General features: G+C 36.9%; 3 protein-coding genes across 7 annotated transcripts in view; 2 read left to right on the top strand and 1 right to left on the bottom strand.

Moving 5' to 3' along the window:
• LOC101744009 (uncharacterized) overlaps positions 1-6,093 on the bottom strand; it is a 53,450-nt gene extending 47,357 nt beyond the window's left edge. For all 4 annotated transcript variants that reach the window (XM_062673974.1, XM_062673977.1, XM_062673975.1 and 1 more), the window contains exon 1: positions 5,962-6,093. The gene's annotated coding sequence lies outside the window, so the exon portion shown is untranslated. The remainder of the gene's footprint in view (positions 1-5,961) is intronic.
• Positions 1,385-12,034, top strand: Fps (farnesyl pyrophosphate syntase). Its single transcript, NM_001043424.1, is given in 6 exon segments — positions 1,385-1,657; positions 2,317-2,485; positions 3,175-3,315; positions 9,442-9,645; positions 10,904-11,143; positions 11,317-12,034. Coding segments are annotated over 6 exon segments (1,284 nt in total). The 5' UTR covers positions 1,385-1,463; the 3' UTR covers positions 11,653-12,034.
• A 3,081-nt stretch (positions 12,035-15,115) lies between these two features.
• Fpps2 (farnesyl diphosphate synthase 2) lies at positions 15,116-19,503 on the top strand. 2 transcript variants are annotated; one of them, NM_001099831.1, is made up of 6 exons: positions 15,116-15,315; positions 15,981-16,140; positions 16,407-16,547; positions 17,083-17,289; positions 18,434-18,670; positions 19,082-19,503. In NM_001099831.1, exons 1-6 carry the CDS (start codon positions 15,248-15,250, stop codon positions 19,415-19,417), a joined length of 1,149 nt encoding a protein of 382 aa, NP_001093301.1. In that variant the 5' UTR covers positions 15,116-15,247; the 3' UTR covers positions 19,418-19,503. The 2 variants fall into 2 exon arrangements, with proteins under 2 accessions (NP_001093301.1, XP_062529778.1); XM_062673794.1 differs by lacking the exon at positions 15,116-15,315 and adding an exon at positions 15,396-15,686.
• Positions 19,504-20,339: the final 836 nt, after the last annotated feature.

Genomic DNA, 20,339 nt, shown 5'->3' with positions numbered 1-20,339 from the left:
TGTCGAAACACTAGATTCCCCTCTTTTTAAATAAACTTTTGGGTCAAATCTTGAAAACAGATCTGCAGATAAAGAAACTAGGTCACGATTCAAAATTGTCTTATTGGTTTGTGACATTGATGACAGATTAGCAGTTCCAAAACAATGCGTTTTTTTTTTTTATCTTATCTGGCCCGATATGATTGAAGTTCGGTTCATTGCTTTTCACATGGGGACCTCGTGTTTGATTTATGTACAGGTAGGTAGGTGAACCGGTTACAGTCTCAAAAATAGTTAAGTATGTTGCGATTTTGCATGAAGTTAAATTTTGTATCTTATCTTTCCGTGTATTGACAGTCGGTGAGATTCCGATCGACCCGGTAAACTAGCTAAAATCAGAGCATAAATTTCGAAGTATAGCTAACTCTTGCCACCTACTTCGAGAGATAGCTGATAGAAATAACAGCTTTCCTATTCTTCCTTGTTTACTGTGGCATTATTCGCGATTGACGACAGCTGTACTACTGACATGAGCACACATACAAAACTTCTTATTGTCAGCAAGCCGCAATATGTAGTATGTATGTACTTATTAATAGTTGCACTCAATTTTTTATGCGCTTTACCTAATCTATGTGTGTTTTCCTGTATATCGACTACTTGATAAGAAAGCCGGCGGATACTTGTTCAATATTTTGAGACCATGACTGAGGGGCGATACGCCTGTTGCAGCTCTTTGCGAAGCAAAATATAATATTATAATACAATAGTCGCCGGGTGCGTACGTGACAACGGCCGCGTGGCAAGAAACCGAGGCGGGGGGAGTAGAGCCGGTTTGTTTTGCTGCGTGCGCATCAACTAGTGTTGAAAAGTGTCGAAACCACAAAAATTTTTAATTCACTTTGTGAAAAATTTTTGATGCAAAATTATTGTCCATACGTTACGTTACACTATCAACTACCTTAATTCACGCTTTTGGCAGACATAATGAATGGACCGATTTCTAATTTTCAAGTCCGTTTTATGTTTTCATTTTCTTACATTCTCTTGTTGTATTTTAGTTCATTTAAGATATCAGGGGTTTTTTTAATTGTTTATGACAGAAATATATTTTTTCATAAGTAACTGGAATTCATAAATGAAATACTTTTGATCCACAAATGAATTGTTTTAAAACAATCGTTATATTCTTGGATTTATCAAATATGTAAGAAATTTAAAATTATTAGTAAAATAGTGTTTAAATCAGCTATCGATAACAAATGTAAACATTATAGACAGCACTATGCTGGAACTGGTAAGAAGGCGAAGCAAAACACAAACAAAGATCAGTCGGTCATAAATACTCACACTAAACGGACGTTACGAAGTATAGTTGGATAAAAATAAAAGTTTATTGAATTAAATACCATCAAATAATTTTTTTTAAAGAAACTTTAAGACAAGACAAATTCTAGTTTATAACGTATTGAAGTACTACAAAAATGTTCTCGACAAAGAAAAGCTTAGAAAAGTTTATGCAGGCGTACAAAAATGAAGTACGCCGGCACATCAGCAAGACAACTAGCGTCACCAATTCTGATGCCATGGCCCCGAGGCTGGACCAGTCGGCGAGCAAGTCACCACAGGCTGAGGAAACCGGACCGAAGAGACTGCTGAAGCTGCAAAAATATCACAGGTCAGTGAACTCGAATGAACTCAACTAACACAGTTTGCGTAATGAACGAAGCCGTACACAACATAACAGTATACACTTCGTAACTTATCTCACGGTAATTACTTAAACCAATAATCTAAACAGATATCCTAAGAATGCAGATAAATTATTTCTGGTAGAATTTTGAGTTTCAACATGCACCCGCATCGGGTGCAAGCGTTGACCGTGTTAAAAATAAACATACCTAGTTAGAGACAGTTTATTTACAAACAAGAGTGTTAAAGTAAGACAAAATACGCCAGCCATATAGTTACAATACTACTGAGAATGGACTAATTTGAATGAATTGAAATAAACGCACTTATTAGGACTAAAAAGCGAGTTCAAGGGTGACCTAATTTTATATAGTAAGTAAAGTATAAAAAATGATACAACCACACTTTTTTCTGTAAGACTATGATAATTTTTGGACACACGAATACCGCTGTTTATAAATCACCGCCGTATGTATCAAACAAAGAAATTATAATTTTAATAAATTACATCTTGAAAACAATTCTGAAACGTATTTACCATCATTAATTTTTAGTATTTTCGCTTCAATAAAATAGTAATTGTTTGATGCATTCGACTGTAATTGGTAAAGTGCTTTGCCAAACGGTAACTTTTTTTATCCCTAGATTCCTGTCGACCCTGACTCCTCAGGAAATGCCGATGGCTACCCGAGGACTGGCCGTTTCCAAGGACCAGTCCCGGGAGTTCATGGCTGTCTTTCCGGACATCGTCAGGGATCTCACTGAGACTGGCAAGCACATTGATGTTCCGGAAGCCAGCAAATGGTTGGCTAAGGTACGTTGTGTTGCTAATGTCAGTCGTAAGTGAAGTGTTTATTTTTTGTAACGATGCAAAAACTAGATAACAAAAAGCACTATATAATACTCTGTTAATAAAAAATGAAATGACATTCATTGCCTGTCTGCTCTATACCTGGACTTTGGAACTTGCTTGCAGAAACACATTTTTTGCAACGTGCTACGAATGGTTAAAATGTTCTTTCTTTGTATTCAAATGATACTTTTTTTTGCGTATTTATCGTGTAGGTACATATATATGTAGGACATTGTAGGTTTACAAATGATTATCAAATTTAATTTAATTTGATGAAACTTGCAGGTGAAACTAATTACATAATTATCAATTATTTTCGTGGAATTTTCAATTATTTAAAAATTAGATTATAACGTGTATTTATTTTCAATAATATGAAATCAATTACAACTAATAATGAAATAATGAGTTGTTAATGCAATTTTATTTAATATTATGTGCTGTGTTGTCTCAAAAATTGTTTTAACATGTTATATCAATACAGAAACTGCGTCGCTTATATGAAGCCGACTCTGTTATTTGTTTTGACGGCTAACACACCCGATGATATCACTCCGATCCGTTTAACGTTCTTAATAAGTCAAACATAAAAACCTCCTTAGCCTTGCATTGTTCAATGCAAGTTGATAATGTGAATAATTTTGTTGCAGCTGTTGCAATATAATGTACCAAACGGTAAGAAGAATAGGGGACTGGCCACGATCCTAGCTTACAAAATGCTTGAGAAGAAAGAAAATTTAACGCCAGAGAACATTCTGCTTGCAAACGTTATGGGATGGTGCGTCGAAATGGTAAGATTATAAATACAGCTAATTACCTTACTGTCGACGCCACAACGTAGCCAAACTAATATCTATTTATGCAAAGAGCATAAAACTATCATTTTTTATTTATTGCTTAGATAGGTGTACGAGCTCACAGCCCACCTGGTGTTAAGTGGTTACTGGAGCCCATAGACATCTACAACGTAAATGCGCCACCCACCTTGAAATATAAGTTCTAAGGTCTCAGTATAGTTACAACGGCTGCCCTACCCTTCAGACCGAAACGCATTACTGCTTCACGGCAGAAATAAGCAGGGCGGTGGTACCTACCCGCGCGGACTCACAAGAGGTCCTACCACCAGTATTCTTTTGTTTTTTAATTAAAATTAGTCTATTAGCTTGTCGTTCGGAATGATCAAAATTTTGTAATCTTGTTATATTTACTATATGAAACTCGGTCACCGGACTCGCTAAATGTATGGAGAATATAAATTCTTTGAAGCTACTCGCGTGCCATGCCTTGCCTTACCTTGAACACAATTATGTAGGTACTTATTGTCATGTTATATAATACATTGTGATGTTTCATTAAAATACGTTTAGTACTGTTTGCGTGAAAGAGTAAACATACATACATCCACACAAATATTTATAATATTAATACGATTTTGTTTGTATGTTGTTTAATATTTGGAACACGCGTATTATGAAAATTATAGAAAGAACCCGTTCAATAATAATGCGCTCAATAAAACAATGCTTCCATTGAATCCATTGAATAAATTAAGTCCCATGTCACGTGGAAGCCACATACGTCTGAGGCGGCTCCAAAATATTAAATCTCAAACAAGTTTACAGGCCAACTCTCTATTTAGTTCCACGTTCTATGACAGCTTGTTCTGATATTAGCTTTACATATTACATAAACCCGTTTTTTTATATATTATACATGTAAAATGTTGTAAAATTAACGTAAAAGTAAGACCGGATTAGGATATAAAAAATTAATATGGAAACAAAATGCTAAAACAAAACTCAGCTACGCAACGTGCATTTTTGTGATTAATGTTTGTCCTTCTGTATAATTTAACATGCTTCACAAAACTTGTTCATGTATTATCGCTATTTTATAGTGTCCTAATAATAATTACAACACCGTGATATCTGGTATTAAACAAGCGTAACTTATGATATTATATTATTTACAAAACTTACGATACGATACGTAAATTTCGATATTATAATATTTATAGGATATTCTAATGTTTATAGAAGAAAACAGTATATTTTTTCTCCATACATATTATATTGTAAGGAACGAAGCGTGAAGAACGTTATGAGCGTTCTTAAGGTACTTACAAATCAAACGAATTCTAAAATATGTTTGAAGAATTAAACGATGGTGGTAGGTGTTTTTGCATTTAACTCAAAAACACTGATAAGCAGTTATATTTAAATTCAAAGCTAGCTACAGTCACAGCATTATCAAGGAAATGCCGTGGCCTTGATTTCATCCATATTAAAGCTGATATGTAAATATGCGTAAAGCTTCAAAATACATATTTTTTATTTAGTTGGAATTTAAATTTGAAGTACACCATTGAGAAAACATTAATTCGCTTGTATTTTAGTAGTTCATCGATTTTCTATTCAATAATAATAATAATATTCAACTAGCTGACCCGGCAGACTTCGTAGTGCCTCAATCGATAAATAAAAGACCTAAACTTTTATATAAAATAAACTTAAAACAAACAAAAGGAATCCGTCCGACGGGGGATACATCAAAGGAAAAACAAAATTGTTTATGTATATTGTATTGTTTATGTATATTTATTTAATTCCGAGCATTTCCATATTTATCTACCTTTTAAACCTTCTCTGGACTTCCACAAATAATTCAAGACCAAAATTAGGCAAATCGGTCCAGCCGTTCTCGAGTTTTAGCGAGACTAACGAACAACAATTATTTTTTTATATATGACGGAGGAGAAACGCTGAAGGAATGTTTTTAAAAAGTGTGACGTCAGCATTGTTGACGTCACGGTCATTAAGTTCTCGATGATGACTCATGTTTGGGCTTCCAAAACAAAACTTCACGAGAACTGCGTATATTGCACGAGAAGCATAACAACGTTACAGAGAGATCCGTACTGTACTACGGCTCGGACACGAATGACTAAACGCTTTTTTTTTTTTTTTTTTCCTACCTAAGCTGAGAGCCTTGAGAGGCTATGTCAGCGTAACCCTAACTTTTGTAGGTGAGCTCACGGGGCTCAAACCTGATGACGTTGCTAACACGAACCCTAGCAAGAGTCGTGCTTCGCAGAATCTACCACCGGATCGGAAACGCGACCCACTGAGAAGATCCGGCGAGAAACTCAGTGGGCTGTGTCTGAGAGTTAATTTACTCGTCGAGCCCTTCGTCGCAAGCGACGGGTTCGACGAGAACGGTGACCGGTGCTTGAATTACCTAAAAGCACCGTTAGTGGATCGGGCGGATCCGAGATGACGTGACTAAACGCTAGACAGCACGGCCGTATTTATAGGACTTCGTACACGTCAGCGTGTTTACAAGTATTAAACACGTGAGCGTGTTTACAAGATTTTAAAGTATTGAAATTACAATAAAAGGGACTGTTTAACATCAATTTCTTATCACAGAGTAATTACTTGATGATCAGTAGGTAAATAGTCATATTTGCGCCGACACGGCCATACTGACAGGCGGTGCGCGCTCTGCACCGGCCTTGTTGATTCTCGTAGGTTTTTCTTTGATTCTCATTGACCTGTAGGAATAAAAAGTTTCTCTGAGTAGCGCATCTGTTATACTTGCGTTACTTGTAACTATGAAGGTTTGAGACTTATTAATGCGATTTGATTGTAGGGTTCTCGGAGGGTATCGTAGGGTTCTCGGAGGGTATCGTAGGGTTCTCGGAGGTTATCGTAGGGTTCTCGGAGGTTATCGTAGGGTTCTCGGAGGGTATCGTAGGGTTCTCGGAGGGTATCGTAGGGTTCTCGGAGGGTATCGTAAGGTTCTCGGAGGGTATCGTAAGGTTCTCGGAGGGTATCGTAAGGTTCTCGGAGGGTATCGTAAGGTTCTCGGAGGGTATCGTAAGGTTCTCGGCGGTTCTCGTAAGGTTCTCGGCGGTTCTCGTAAGGTTCTCGGCGGTTCTCGTAGAGTTCTCGGCGGTTCTCGTAGATTTATTTAAGGTGTTCGGATAAGGATGTTGTGTAGTGTGATGTTGTGGCGTACACTGTGGTACTTATGTAGTAAGCGTACACTGTGGTACTTATGTAGTGGGCGTACACTGTGGTACTTATGTAGTAAGCGTACACTGTGGTACTTATGTAGTAAGCGTACACTGTGGTACTTATGTAGTAAGCGTACACTGTGGTACTTATGTAGTGGGCGTACACTGTGGTACTTATGTAGTGGGCGTACACTGTGGTACTTATGTAGTGGGCGTACACTGTGGTACTTATGTAGTGGGCGTACACTGTGGTACTTATGTAGTGGGCGTACACTGTGGTACTTATGTAGTGGGCGTACACTGTGGTACTTATGTAGTGGGCGTACACTGTGGTACTTATGTAGTGGGCGTACACTGTGGTACTTATGTAGTGGGCGTACACTGTGGTACTTATGTAGTGGGCGTACACTGTGGTACTTATGTAGTGGGCGTACACTGTGGTACTTATGTAGTAAGCGTACACTGTGGTACTTATGTAGTAAGCGTACACTGTGGTACTTATGTAGTAAGCGTACACTGTGGTACTTATGTAGTGGGCGTACACTGTGGTACTTATGTAGTGGGCGTACACTGTGGTACTTATGTAGTGGGCGTACACTGTGGTACTTATGTAGTGGGCGTACACTGTGGTACTTATGTAGTGGGCGTACACTGTGGTACTTATGTAGTGGGCGTACACTGTGGTACTTATGTAGTGGGCGTACACTGTGGTACTTTTGCCGAGGCGTACACTGTGGTACTTTTGCCGAGGCGTACACTGCGGTACTTTTGCCGTGGCGTACACTGCGGTACTTTTGCCGAGGCGTACACTGTGGTACTTTTGCCGAGGCGTACACTGTGGTACTTTTGCCGAGGCGTACACTGTGGTACTTATGTTGTGGTGTAATTTTGGTAATTAAAAATAAAAACTTATCTTTGAGTGTTGATTTTGTTGCTCGACCATGCTGATTTGTGGAGTAGATGTATAGGCTCATCGGCTGTTGCTGGAGGGTAGTCTTCTTCCGCCGATATGGTTAAATGGTCTCCAGGTTGTTGCTGAGCGGAGGCGGCATGTGATCCCACTTCTGATGACGGAGGAGAAACGATTCTCGACGAAATGTCTTTAAAAAGTGTGACGTCAGTACTGCTGACGTCACGGTTATTAAGTTCTCGATGATGACTCATGTTTGGGCTTCCAAAACAAAACTTCACGAGAACTGCGTATATTGCACGAGAAGCATAACAACGTTACAGAGAGATCCGTACTGTACTACGGCTCGGACACGAATGACTAAACGCTAGACAGCACGGCCGTATTTATAGGACTTCGTACACGTCAGCGTGTTTACAAGTATTAAACACGTGAGCGTGTTTACAAGATTTTAAAGTATTGAAATTTATCACAGAGAAATTATTTATCACATTGAAATTTATCACTTATCACAGAGTAATTAGTTGATGATCAGTAGGTAAATAGTCATATTTGCGCCGACATATATATATATAGATTTATCAGTAGTCCGTCACCACGAAAACTGTAAAGCATTTGAAACGTCGGAAATAACGAGAATAAAAAATGCGAGATTAATCCGTAAAAGTCTTTTTAATTATTAATTTAGCAATTTCAGAGCATGCCTTATTTGCGGTTAGTTTTAAGTAGCGCGTTATAAAACTACAATCAGTATCTATAGTCTATTTCATAGATATAGTACACTCAACCCAAATACTCAGTGAAATACCAAAATAATCAGTCTTGATAAATATTTACGTCACTATTTGTCGTTACGCGTTGTTGTCAAGCTCAATATTCGTGGTTTAATCAAATTGGTATCGTCGTAATTAGTTATTAAAAACCAATTAGAGATAAGAACGGACGCGATCGTTAGATACACATACTTGTTATTTCATTCATGATATTCATTAGAAAGTCCTTTTAAAGATTTATTTCCTTTTCATTTATACGCAATTGCTTTTTTTCATTAATACTTTCTGGAAAATGCAATTTAAAATAATTACTACACAATCTATTTAATTACTTCCGAAGGCAGCGAAGGATCGACCCACTTTATTGATCACCGTCACTCATGGACATTGGTTACACTTGGAGCATAGCCTGTATCGCAGTGCTCTTTTGAAACCACATTGGAAAAAGGAAATGTCATAGTGTACAATTCAAACGGCACGGGAGCTATATTTTTTTTTTATTGCTTTGATGGATGGACGAGCTCACAGGCGACATGGTGTTAAGTGGTTACTGGAGTCCATAGACATCTACACGGTAAATGCGCCACCCACCTTGAGATATAAGTTCTAAGGTCTCAGTACAGTTACAACGGCCACCCCACCCTTCAAACCGAAACGCATTACTGCTTCACGGTAGAAATAATTCATTACAAAGATAGATAGTGCGATGAAGAAATGATCTCTTAAAACGCACAGTGGGTGACAATAGTACCAGCTAGTATAGGTGCTTTCTGCTCCATGAGCTTTTATACCGGTCATCTTAACTATTACGGACACTTCGAGATCGTAATTGCTATGCATACGTAATTTGCAGTGATGGATTTAGGCTTGAAGCTGCTGAAGGCCTGGTTATCGCGCCGCACTTAATGTTAGATTTTTTTTTAATTTTGAGGCAATATTTTTATTTTAAATTTAAAATAACTTTATAATTTTTTTATAAAAATTAATCTGTACTCATTTTCAAAGGAGTTTTTACTTTTTTTTTCGTCTCTGAAATTCTGGCATTTCAAAATTTTTTGGCGCGCCTTAAATCGTACCGCCCTAGGCCTAGGGCTCACGGGCCTATGCGTAAATCCATCACTGGTAATTTATAGCATTAGGAAAAAGAGTAGTACGTGCTTAAAGGGCAAAATGAAGGCTTAAGGCATGACTAAATTAAGAGTGTTTTTTCTTTCAGTTCCACACCCACCAACTTCTACTCAACGACATCATGGAAGGTACCACGATGCGTCGCGGCGTTCCGTGCTGGCACCGACGGCCCGACGTCGGTCTAAACGGCATCAACGACGCTGCCCTGATCCAATCCGCAATGTATACCAGTCTGAAACGGCACTTCAACTCCAAGCCATATTACAATTACGTACTTGAAACCTTCAATGAGGTTAGACTGGAAATTATAATTGAATATATTATTATCTGTTTTATTCTGCACAGCATTAAGTTATATAGATTAATTAGCCGTACTCGCACGCTTCGCTGGGCATTTAAAATTAACATTTTTATTTATTGTCATTATTATTAGGGAGTCCAACACTCATATAAATATTAGCCTATCCATTAAGTACATGTATTTTCTACATGGATACCAAGTTTCAAGTCAATCGGATGCATGGTTCACTAGTTATATCGGAACATCCTTAAAAACCACTTTAGATATATATATTAGTATAGATAGGTTAAAACAAGGTATTTTACTTTTTTGTTTATCTTTTGAAGACATCGTGTCGGAATCGTCAGAAGCAACCATCGGGAAGTGGTTAACGGAATTAGCAAAAATCTCCAAAATACATGTCGTTTTTTTTTAACATATAGAAATGTGTATAAATATTTTAGCTTCCAGGGAACTGAATTCCGAACAGAATCTATTTTCAATTACCAGTAATCGATTATATTATTAATTATAGGTACATTATGTCATGTACGCATTTATCTTTGAAATGTTTATCAAAACTTTCTGTTTTGTTTTTCATTTTAAAGATATCGCCTTGAATAACGCGGTAATCGAACTCGATAAGATAACATAAATATTTGTAGCCTAATTACACTGAAGCTTAACGAACTATTTGCCTGATCTCATTAATACGCGTAATAACATTATGCACATTTTGAAATATGTTACATTTTTTTTAAAATACGAAATTTTCAATTATCACTAGTTCGGTATTTAGTATCCATAGATTGACTATTTATAAACTGACTTTAAAATTAACTATGTTGTTTATGGATGGAGGTCCGTACTGTGATTTCGATAGATAGGTCAAGGGTGCTAATTTGGATCCGCTATACAAAACAAACGAGACTTCGGCTTCGAGTCTCGGATGGGCAATGGCAATAACTAGGTCATACCCATATTTATTTATTTTTGGTCAGGAGGAAATCGCCGGACTCCCTCCACTGGGGATGGCGGGCGGGGTATGTCGGAGTCGAACTGACTAAAACCTCCTTTCGCTCAACTATCAACGGTCGAATTTCGCATGAGACAGAACTCACGAAAAGGGGCAAAGGGGGGAAAGTGAAGCATTTAGTGCGGAGCACATTTCTCCCATCACCTTCCCCCTCAGGTCATACTCATAGGGTCCGTTACAGTCTTTATAAAATAAACTTAAGAAAAATCAATATATATTTCGTATTGCTCACAGATGCTGATGAAATGTTCAATGGGTCACTACGTTCAAAAATTAATGCTGAAAACCGATAAGCCAGACTTATCTCTGTTCACAATGGAGAAATACGAAGCGATCACTAAATACAAGACTTCTTATTACACATTCCAAATGCCCGTCTCGTTGGCATTGCTAATGACCGGCGTCGACGATCCAGAGACCCACAGACAAGCTAAAACTATTCTGCTGAAGATGGGAGAGTTCTTCCAAATTCAAGTAAGATTCTATAATAAATTTACCTTATTTGACATCACGCATCACGTTTAAAATGTGATAAAATAATTTATTTAGAGTTCTAAAATATGAATTACGTACTACCATTTTAATTGTATTGCCGTCGGTGCACGATTCGTAATTAAAATGTGTTGTAACTTATTTATATTTCATAGGATGATTTTCTGGACTGCTTCGGGGACCCCACGGTGACTGAAAAGTACGGTACCGACATTCAAGATGGAAAATGCACTTGGCTGGCAGTCGTTGCACTGCAGAGGGCAACTCCTGCCCAAAAACAAATCATGGAAGACAATTACGGAGTCAATAAACCTGAAGCTATCGCCAGGATTAAAGATCTCTATGAAGAACTTCAGCTACCCCATACGTACTCGGTCTTCGAAGAAACTACCTACGATCTCCTTAGAACGCAGATCCAACAAGTCACAAGGGGACTACCTCACGAATTGTTCTTCAAAATCTTAGACAACATCTTCAGGCGAAGCGTGTAAATGCTGTGACTATATAACACATATGTATATTAGAAATTAAAACTAGTCTATATCTAGATGTACCAATTATTGATTAAGGATAAGTTTAACAAAAATGTAGATGACGATCTCAAACTCTTTGCAGATTATTGTATGTTTTGGCACCGGCGCTAGATTTGATGAAAGCGCAAGAAAAAAAATTGTAATCAAAATCAAGAAACGAGTGATTGATCGAAATTGTTCTCGAAATATTAGCTTAGCCATTAAATGATCGTTAGTAGTGTTAGAAATGTAATGTATAAATCAATGCACCTGATTGTAGCGATTGATTGTAGTTAAAACTGTTATTTGCTAAAACAATAGTTTAACTGTTCGTTGTATTATAGTTTTCGTTATTTAAAATGTTCATCTTCAAAGCACACAATTCGAAAAACTGCAAATTAGTGTAAGCATTTATGTTAACTAAATTAAGTACTATTGATAATAAAACAAACAATTACATTAAAATGTGACTATTTTTTAATTGAAAACCTGCAGAATCGTTGTGTTTCGAATTCGGCTGATACCAAAAAGCGACATTAAAAAGAAACAATCATCAATATGGTAAATGTATCATGCGAATGCGATGGCGATGATGTGAGGAATGAAATAGAAACTTTTGGAGGTTTATCTTCTATCGAGTTTCAATTTCATGTTCTTATGATGACATACTATCAAACTATTAAGGTGGTCTAAATTAGTCCTAGATGCTGCTCCTCTTTCCAGGATTACCTGATCACGCTCGACCTCCCTAAATTTTTTTCCGTCCACCTAAGTAGAGTCCAGATAATTATTAGGAACTCTAACGAATTGAATTTCACAGCAAAATAGCTGTTATCGTACCTTCAATGAATGCCCAGAATATATATCATACAGTGTATGTATGTAATGTACAATTAATTACTCTCCTTACAGATTAATAGGGAAAAGTGAGATGCTGCGTCGACCCCACATGACAAAGGAAATCAGGGTAAAATAAAAAAGAATACGTAAATAAGTGAGTAAATGTTAAAGAAAATTAACCATTAGCAATCTATTTATGCATTTAGCTGTCTATCTGAGGAAATAAAAATTTATCGTCATTGCCAAAGACTTTTTTACGATATGCCGAACAAGAATTTTTATTGTTTCCTACATATGGCCTCAACTATTAATTGAATCCTTGCCACGAAACCTTACATAGAGAAACATCCTCGTCTTAATGAACTAATTACATTATCGTCCACGGCCCACCTGATGTTAGGTAATTAATTATCTGAGTTCATAAGCATGGGTATCCCGACACTTTGAGACATGAGGTCGATATTTTAACCACAGTACCACCCTTATACTGAAACGCATAACTGCTACGCAACAGAAATACATTGAGTGGCGTTACCAACTGGCGTAGGCTTACAATACGCCTTACAACCAATAGATGGCTTTTTCCCCCTACCTTTGCTGATAGCCTTGAGAGGCTATATCAGCGTTACCTTAGGGTACATGCTTGGTAAGCTCTTTGTAGGTGAACTCTCGGGGCTCAAACCGGAGGTATTGCTAACACTGGCCCTAACTAGAGCAGTGCTTCGCAGAATCTACCACCGGTTCGCAAACGCGATCCACTGAAAAGATCCGGCAAGAAACTCAGTGGGTTAATAGATGCCAGCTCACGAGCGTAGTACGGTGTAATATTCAGAGAATATTATGTAGTTAGCGGAGCCAACAGACATCAATAATGTAAATGTCGCCAATGCCGTAAATGGCGTCTTTAGTCCACTCCGACGGTATTGGCATCTCAAATAGTTTCTTTTGTTTTTACAATAAAGGTGAAATTTAGTAATATTCGCCGTAATAAGGTTGAAATTTGCAAAGTTTTTGAGCCTTATGTGCGCGGTAATAACGGTACATTTGTTGTACAAATTCAGGGCTGTCATCGAACACTTGAAAACTAATTGCGACTTAGATTTTTGTAATACTTTAAAGTAGTCTACATTGATGATCCTATAGTAATGTTTCGGCTTGATATCCTTTGTAGAACCCCTGTATAATTGAGGTCGTCGTGGCGTAAAGGATAAGATACCCGGTGCATTTGTATCGAGTAATGAGACTACCAGTGTTTCAATCCCGCAGGTACAAAATTTTCTAATGAAATGCGTACTTAACAAATGTTCACGATTAACTTCCATGGTCAAGGAATAACATCGGGTAATAAAATCTCCCGGATTCTATCTCGGCGGGGTTCGGCCGAGAGGGCTGAGGAGTCATTTGGTGCACCAGCCGTCCCATACCACGTGCGCCCCCTAGACTTGGGGACCTAGTAAATATAAATATAAAAGTGTAGGTAGTGATATTTTGTTTCTTCTGAATAATAGCTAGAGAAACTGTTAGAATAAAATCAGGTATTGAAGTAAACTCTCCACATTCTACAATGTTTCCCGTGCACAGTTACACATACACATAGCTGTACATATATTATATTTCTTCAACATAATAATAATTGTAGAATAGGAATCTCAGCGCATAAAATAAAACTCACTGTTCCAAAATCGTCTGTTATAATAATAATTAAAAATTAATTAACACTTTTATTTCGCCTTGCCCATTTTTTTGCCGTCGCCGCGTCGTCGCCATCTTCCTTTTCTCTGTCATTCTCGTCTGTCATTCTCTTTTCCCTTTCTTATCGTTTTCTCTCTCACATCTTAACGTTCCGTTCCACACTCTTTCATACGTTCCGTTCTTTCCAATCCTACATAATCTTCAGCAGCAGATGCAATTGTAGTAGTAATACCTTACCATCGACTATCAACCAAACCTGCTTACATTACCGCTGTTACATTACATTTAGAAAGGTCAATAAATTTTGTAATTGTATTGAAAAATATTTTCCATTTCAAACAAAATTGCATCCTCATTTTTCGTGTTGCAATACATATGCTGATGCACAATGCTGATTTCATATACACCATTAAAACCCGGTCGTGCTTAGCAGTCACAAAAATACCTATGAAATACAACCAATTTTTTAAACTACCTAAGTACGCGCCAACTACTGTTGGTCAATTGTGGTCTGCCCATAACCTTCGCAAGTGAAAACAATTAATTCGCAATCGGTTCAACGGCGTAGCAGCGGACAAAATACGAACAAACAAACATTAATTTTTATATCTTATCTAACTTGTAAATTATACATTATTCATACATCTTTGTGCGGCCAGTATCACCGATCTGGGTCTGAGAATGACTTAACATATCAAAAGCGCACAACTTTTCTGTTTTAAATTTAAATAAAACAACAAAGGAACAAAACAACTCATAAATTTCAAATGGGATTTTCAACTTACCTATTTATCCCATATGTATATTTTATGTAATAAGTACCTCATTTTGGTGTATTCCTTTCTGTAGTATAGACATCTTCCTCCTTGCGTCGATAAGCCTCAATGCTGAGAGTTGTGGTCTCTACTAATAACTTTCTCCTGGATTATCCTACACCACTACTGCCTATCCTCGGCTGTGTGGATAGCAACGTGGACTGAACTGTTGAAAATAGAAACGTATATGGTTCTACCAGCGCATTGGACTTCATGACATAGTAGACATGAGTGTATTTAATTGTCTCAAATTTACCCGTAAAGTTACATACAAATATTGGCCACAACTGATCAGGGAAGTATCATCGACATATTAGTATACCTTGTATTTAAAATAAAAAAAATATGTTTTCTCAATTATTATTTCATACATTTCTCTGTCTAAGAGCGAAGCTACTCATAAAACGATATAAACCAATATCTAAAGTAATTCCTTTTTTGATGTTTTCTCGATTTACAGGCGTGATTTCATTTGCGTGTTTTTTTTTAATTGCCTTTTTAAGTAAACGTTGGACTCCAGCATCAATGTTGCTATCCACTACGCGAGGACATGAAGGAATGTAGGAACATATTCCAAACAAAAGTGCTCCGTGAAGGTCACGACCCTCAGCACTGAGGAACTCACGATGCAAGGAGTAAGCAGAAAAACATACGGCCCACTTGATGGTAAGTAGTCACCGTCGCTCATGGACATATTCGCACAGTCTAAACACTGTCAACTGAATGTCTTCATAATGAAATATATTCTACAGTATTCAAAGTACCAAAAAGTATAACTGTAGCCATACACAAAATACTTTAAGTACTTATACAATTTCCAACAGTACTGTTAACTGTTTTAAAAACAAGAGAGGCGACTCCACTTAACACTCATTCAGTGTTAAAGAGAAATCACAATAAACATGCCAATGTCCCTATTCAATTTGAGGTTATTTTTAACGTAAATTTCATCAAATACAGATATAAGAATAATAGCGCAAATATGACGACAGCCTCAAAAAATCTCGAAATAATTAATGAAAAGAAAATGTTCGACGATCTCCTCCCTGAAGTAATTATGACACTACAAAACAAATCCAAGTTATCTGAAGTGCCCCAAATAGGGGATTGGTTGAAAAAGGTGAACCGATTTTTTTTGCTATTTTAGAATAGATAGAATACATTCTTTTATTTTTAACAACAACGTTAATTATCGATTTCCACATTTGAATACTGCTTACCCAAGCTTATGAAACTGGAAACTTACACACCCTAACTGGAACCTAATTACCGTTACTACCCATCATATCGAAGTTTAAAGTCTAAGTCTGCCCAAAAGTAGGTAAATCAGACAATAAGTAATTAAATAGTGGGAAATAATCAATATTTCCATTTACTCTTGAACAGATGCTTCATTACAATTTGGTTGGCGGTAAACATACAAGAGGAATAACTACTGTGATTTCATACAAAACAATTGAAAAACCGGAAAAAGTCACCGAACATACTTTGAAAATGGCTTGTAAACTGGGATGGTGTGTCGAAATGGTAATATTGTCATTTTTTTATATAATTTAAGGTGATTATACTCAAATCATTTATGTAAAGGAACGTGATTTATCACCGATTTTGCGACGAATAATTTTATACATACTAGCAATAACTAATAGCATCGATTAATATTGCAAAAAGGACTGATAAAATCGCACTGCAGCTATCTATAGCTCATATCTATTGTACTATCCTTGACATCATTTTCTACCTTAACCCCTCCCCTCTGATTCTCGACTTAAATTACCACACTAAGGCAAATATTTTCTAAGTGTTCATGTCACACATAGCTTGTAAACGTGAGGACATTTAATTGACTCTCGGTAACTAATTATTATTATAACTACGAACACTATAATTATGTTACGCTGCTGACCTTCCACGGTCATTAAAAACTATCAAGTATGTCGTAGTATGTATCGTAAGTTAAAAGACAACACAAATCAGAGAATGCATAAAGAAAAAAATTCAAAGAGTACCAAAAACAGTAATAAGGTTTTATTGAAATCATATTTAAAATTAAAAATAATAGTTTCAGGCATATTGCATTGTGCTGGATGACATTATGGATGGTTCAAGCGTCCGACGCGGCATGCCCTGTTGGTATCGGCGTCCGGAAGTGGGCATCACATGCGCCTTTAACGACTCTCTTTTGATACACAGTTCTTTATTTGAATTTCTAAAAACTAATTTCAGGACCAATCCTAATTATATGAAAATGTTTGAGCTCTTTAATGAAGTGAGTGCCTTATTATTTTTAGTATTATTTTTTTAAAATACTTCTTATCTGAAGGTTAGTCTGTTACCCGCTCTCGCTTCGCTTCGGAAACTGTAATTTATTATTAATTTCTCCACTATTTAATGGATGTTATTATACATATAAACCTTCCTCTTCAATCACTCTATCTATTTAAAAAAACCGCATCAAAATCCGTTGCGTAGTTTTAAAGATTTAAGCATACATAGGGACAGACAGATATAGGGACAGAGAAAGCGACTTTGTTTTATACTATGTAATGATTTCGTTAGAGAGACGAGTTCAAGGCCTGACGAGATTGGTATGAAGCGTTTGGCGCGATAACTTGAAGCGAAAATCTTAATTCCGTTTGGGTAACGTAGGAACACGAATTGAGGGTGGTCACCGATATTGAACTGTGCAATCAAGATTTTTAAATCAGAATGCAAGTTTGCTGTGCGGCAAAAAAATATTTTTTTTCCCCGACCTTAATCGTTGGTAGCCTAAGGGGGTAATCCAACTTCACGCGGACTGGTAGGTGAGCTCACGGGCTCAACCTGACAGAATTGCTGACACTGACCCTAGAAAGAACAGTGCTTCGCTGAATCTACTACCGGATCGAAATCGCGACGCACTGAGATAATCTGGCGAGAAACTTAGTGGATTGTGTCTATGGCCTAGTTCGCACGTCGAATTCTTCGAGTTCTCGATCAAAGTCGCCTTCCTAGTAGAACTCGTAGTCGACAGTAAAAAAGTATTTTTATTACACTAGCTTCTATTAAGCATTTATGAGACGCCCAAAAATATATATAAAAAAAAGTCTAGATATCCAGATCAGCCTATACCAGGACTAGTTTGAGGTAGGCTTAGAATAACCATTCCAGCATAATAGGCAGTCGATAAAATGGCCAGCGCCATACAAGTCTAGGGCCTATATATAATCATATTGACTCTAATTACCTTTAGCACCAGGCTGACAATAACGACGCTCGCTTTAGAAAATTAAAATTGTATCACTCAATCTCACAAATCCACACAATCTCCATATTCAAAAGACTTGTAGAAATAAATGTTTGCCCTTTCGATTTTTAAAATCTTAAACCAAATGATCGTTATTAGACTGAAAAAAAAATATATTTTTTTACAGACTTTATGGCGCACTTCAATGGGTCAACATTTAGATCATGTAACAGGAAATCGAAAAACAGACTATTCTTCATTTACTCTGGATCGTTACTACACTATTATAAAATACAAGGCCGCATATTACACCTACAATTTACCCGTTTCCCTTGGTTTACTACTAGCTGAAAATGTGGATGAAAAAATTTATAAATCTGCTCAAGACATTTGCTTGGAAATAGGAACGATGTTCCAAATTCAGGTTAGTTTGTATATAACAAACGATCACTCACTTTTGCTTAGAAATAACTTTCTGAAAAAAACTGGTGGTAGTACCTCTTGTGAGTCCGCACGAGTAGGTATCACCACCCTGCCTGTTTCTGCCGTGAAGCAGTAATACGTTTGGGTTTGAAGGCTGGGGCAGCCGTTATAACTATACTAAGGCCTTAGAACTCATATCTCAAGGTGGGTGGCGGCATTTCCGTTGTAGATGTCTATGGGCTCTAAATATGAATTAATTAAACGTTTTATTAAATATAATGTATAATGACCGAAATAATTCTTCTAACCAATCATTATATTCGAAAGAAATGTATAACATTAGTCAAATAAGCAAACTTTATTTGGTAGTTGCTGATTTAAAATTCGCATTAATAATACAATGTGATTTTAGGACGATTTCATAGACTGCTTCGGTGATGAAATAAAAACTGGTAAAGTTGGTACAGATATACAAGAGCGCAAATGTACTTGGTTGGCAGTTCAAGCGCTGCAGCGCTGTACTGAAGCACAACGTACAGTATTCAAAGCCTGTTATGGTAGCAGTGAACCAGCACATGTGGAACGCATAAAACGACTTTACGAAGACCTTCACCTCCCGCAGATATACAAGCATCAAGAAAAAGCGATGTACGACAATATTATAAGACAAATTGAAAATATACCAATAGAGGCCGCCCGCGTTCTCTTTAAAAAGTTGTTGGATATTACGTACAATAGGCAACATTAAGCAATAATATAATATATTCTACACAATGCCTTTATTTACCACTGTTTGTCTGAGCATGTTAAACAATAAATAACTAAATAAAATAATTTCGAGTTTCAATGTTCAAGATTTCCTTTTGACGTTCTGCCATGCTTAATTTTCTCTCTGATTTTTTAAAATTAAGAGTAGAAGAGGGAGCGACATAATAAATCACTGGGCTGAAAGTGTTCAGCAGCTGTTTGGGAAAGCGTAAGCAGTCTGGCGAAACTCCTATACAAAAGAAATGTTGTATGAAACGAACGTCCTTTTTAATGGCGGCTATAACCCGGTAAAATTACGAAAAGCCTGCAGAACTCTGGGATTATATCGGGCTAACTTCTTCTACAGATAGATGGATTACATCAACTGCCATTTTGTCTGTCATTAGTGTCACTAACAAGTAAAAGTCATAGACCTATTAGGTTTCCTAATTCAATGCTTAAATGCCAATTAAAATATTTAGGGGTACCAGATCTCACTATAGACCGCGTAGAGTGAATAAATTGTTGATTTTTGTACCAATTTTAATTGTAAGATAAGTTTTCCCTACCTAATCACTGGTAGTATATGGGACTATTCCAGCTCCTCACGAACTAATAGGTGAATCCTGGGACTCAACCTGAGAGAATTTGCTAACTCTCACCGGATCGGAATACAACCTACTGAGTAGATCAATTGATCAATCAGAAGATTAATTGGATATAAGAATCTAACTTATGTGAACTAATATTTTTTATGCATATATAAATAAACAAACTCACAATTCACCGAGTATTAACTGACCAAAGGAGCTCATAGCATTAGTATGGTAGTGTTTGGTAATTTACCTATCAAAATGATGCTGCCTGTAGACAGGTGCTTGTACCTGTATTTTTGTCCTTTTACATACAATTCACAAATCAAA

Source organism: Bombyx mori, chromosome 19 (assembly GCF_030269925.1).
Source record: "Bombyx mori chromosome 19, ASM3026992v2".
Classification (NCBI taxonomy): domain Eukaryota; kingdom Metazoa; phylum Arthropoda; class Insecta; order Lepidoptera; family Bombycidae; genus Bombyx; species Bombyx mori.
This window is presented reverse-complemented; position numbering and strand designations above follow the sequence as displayed.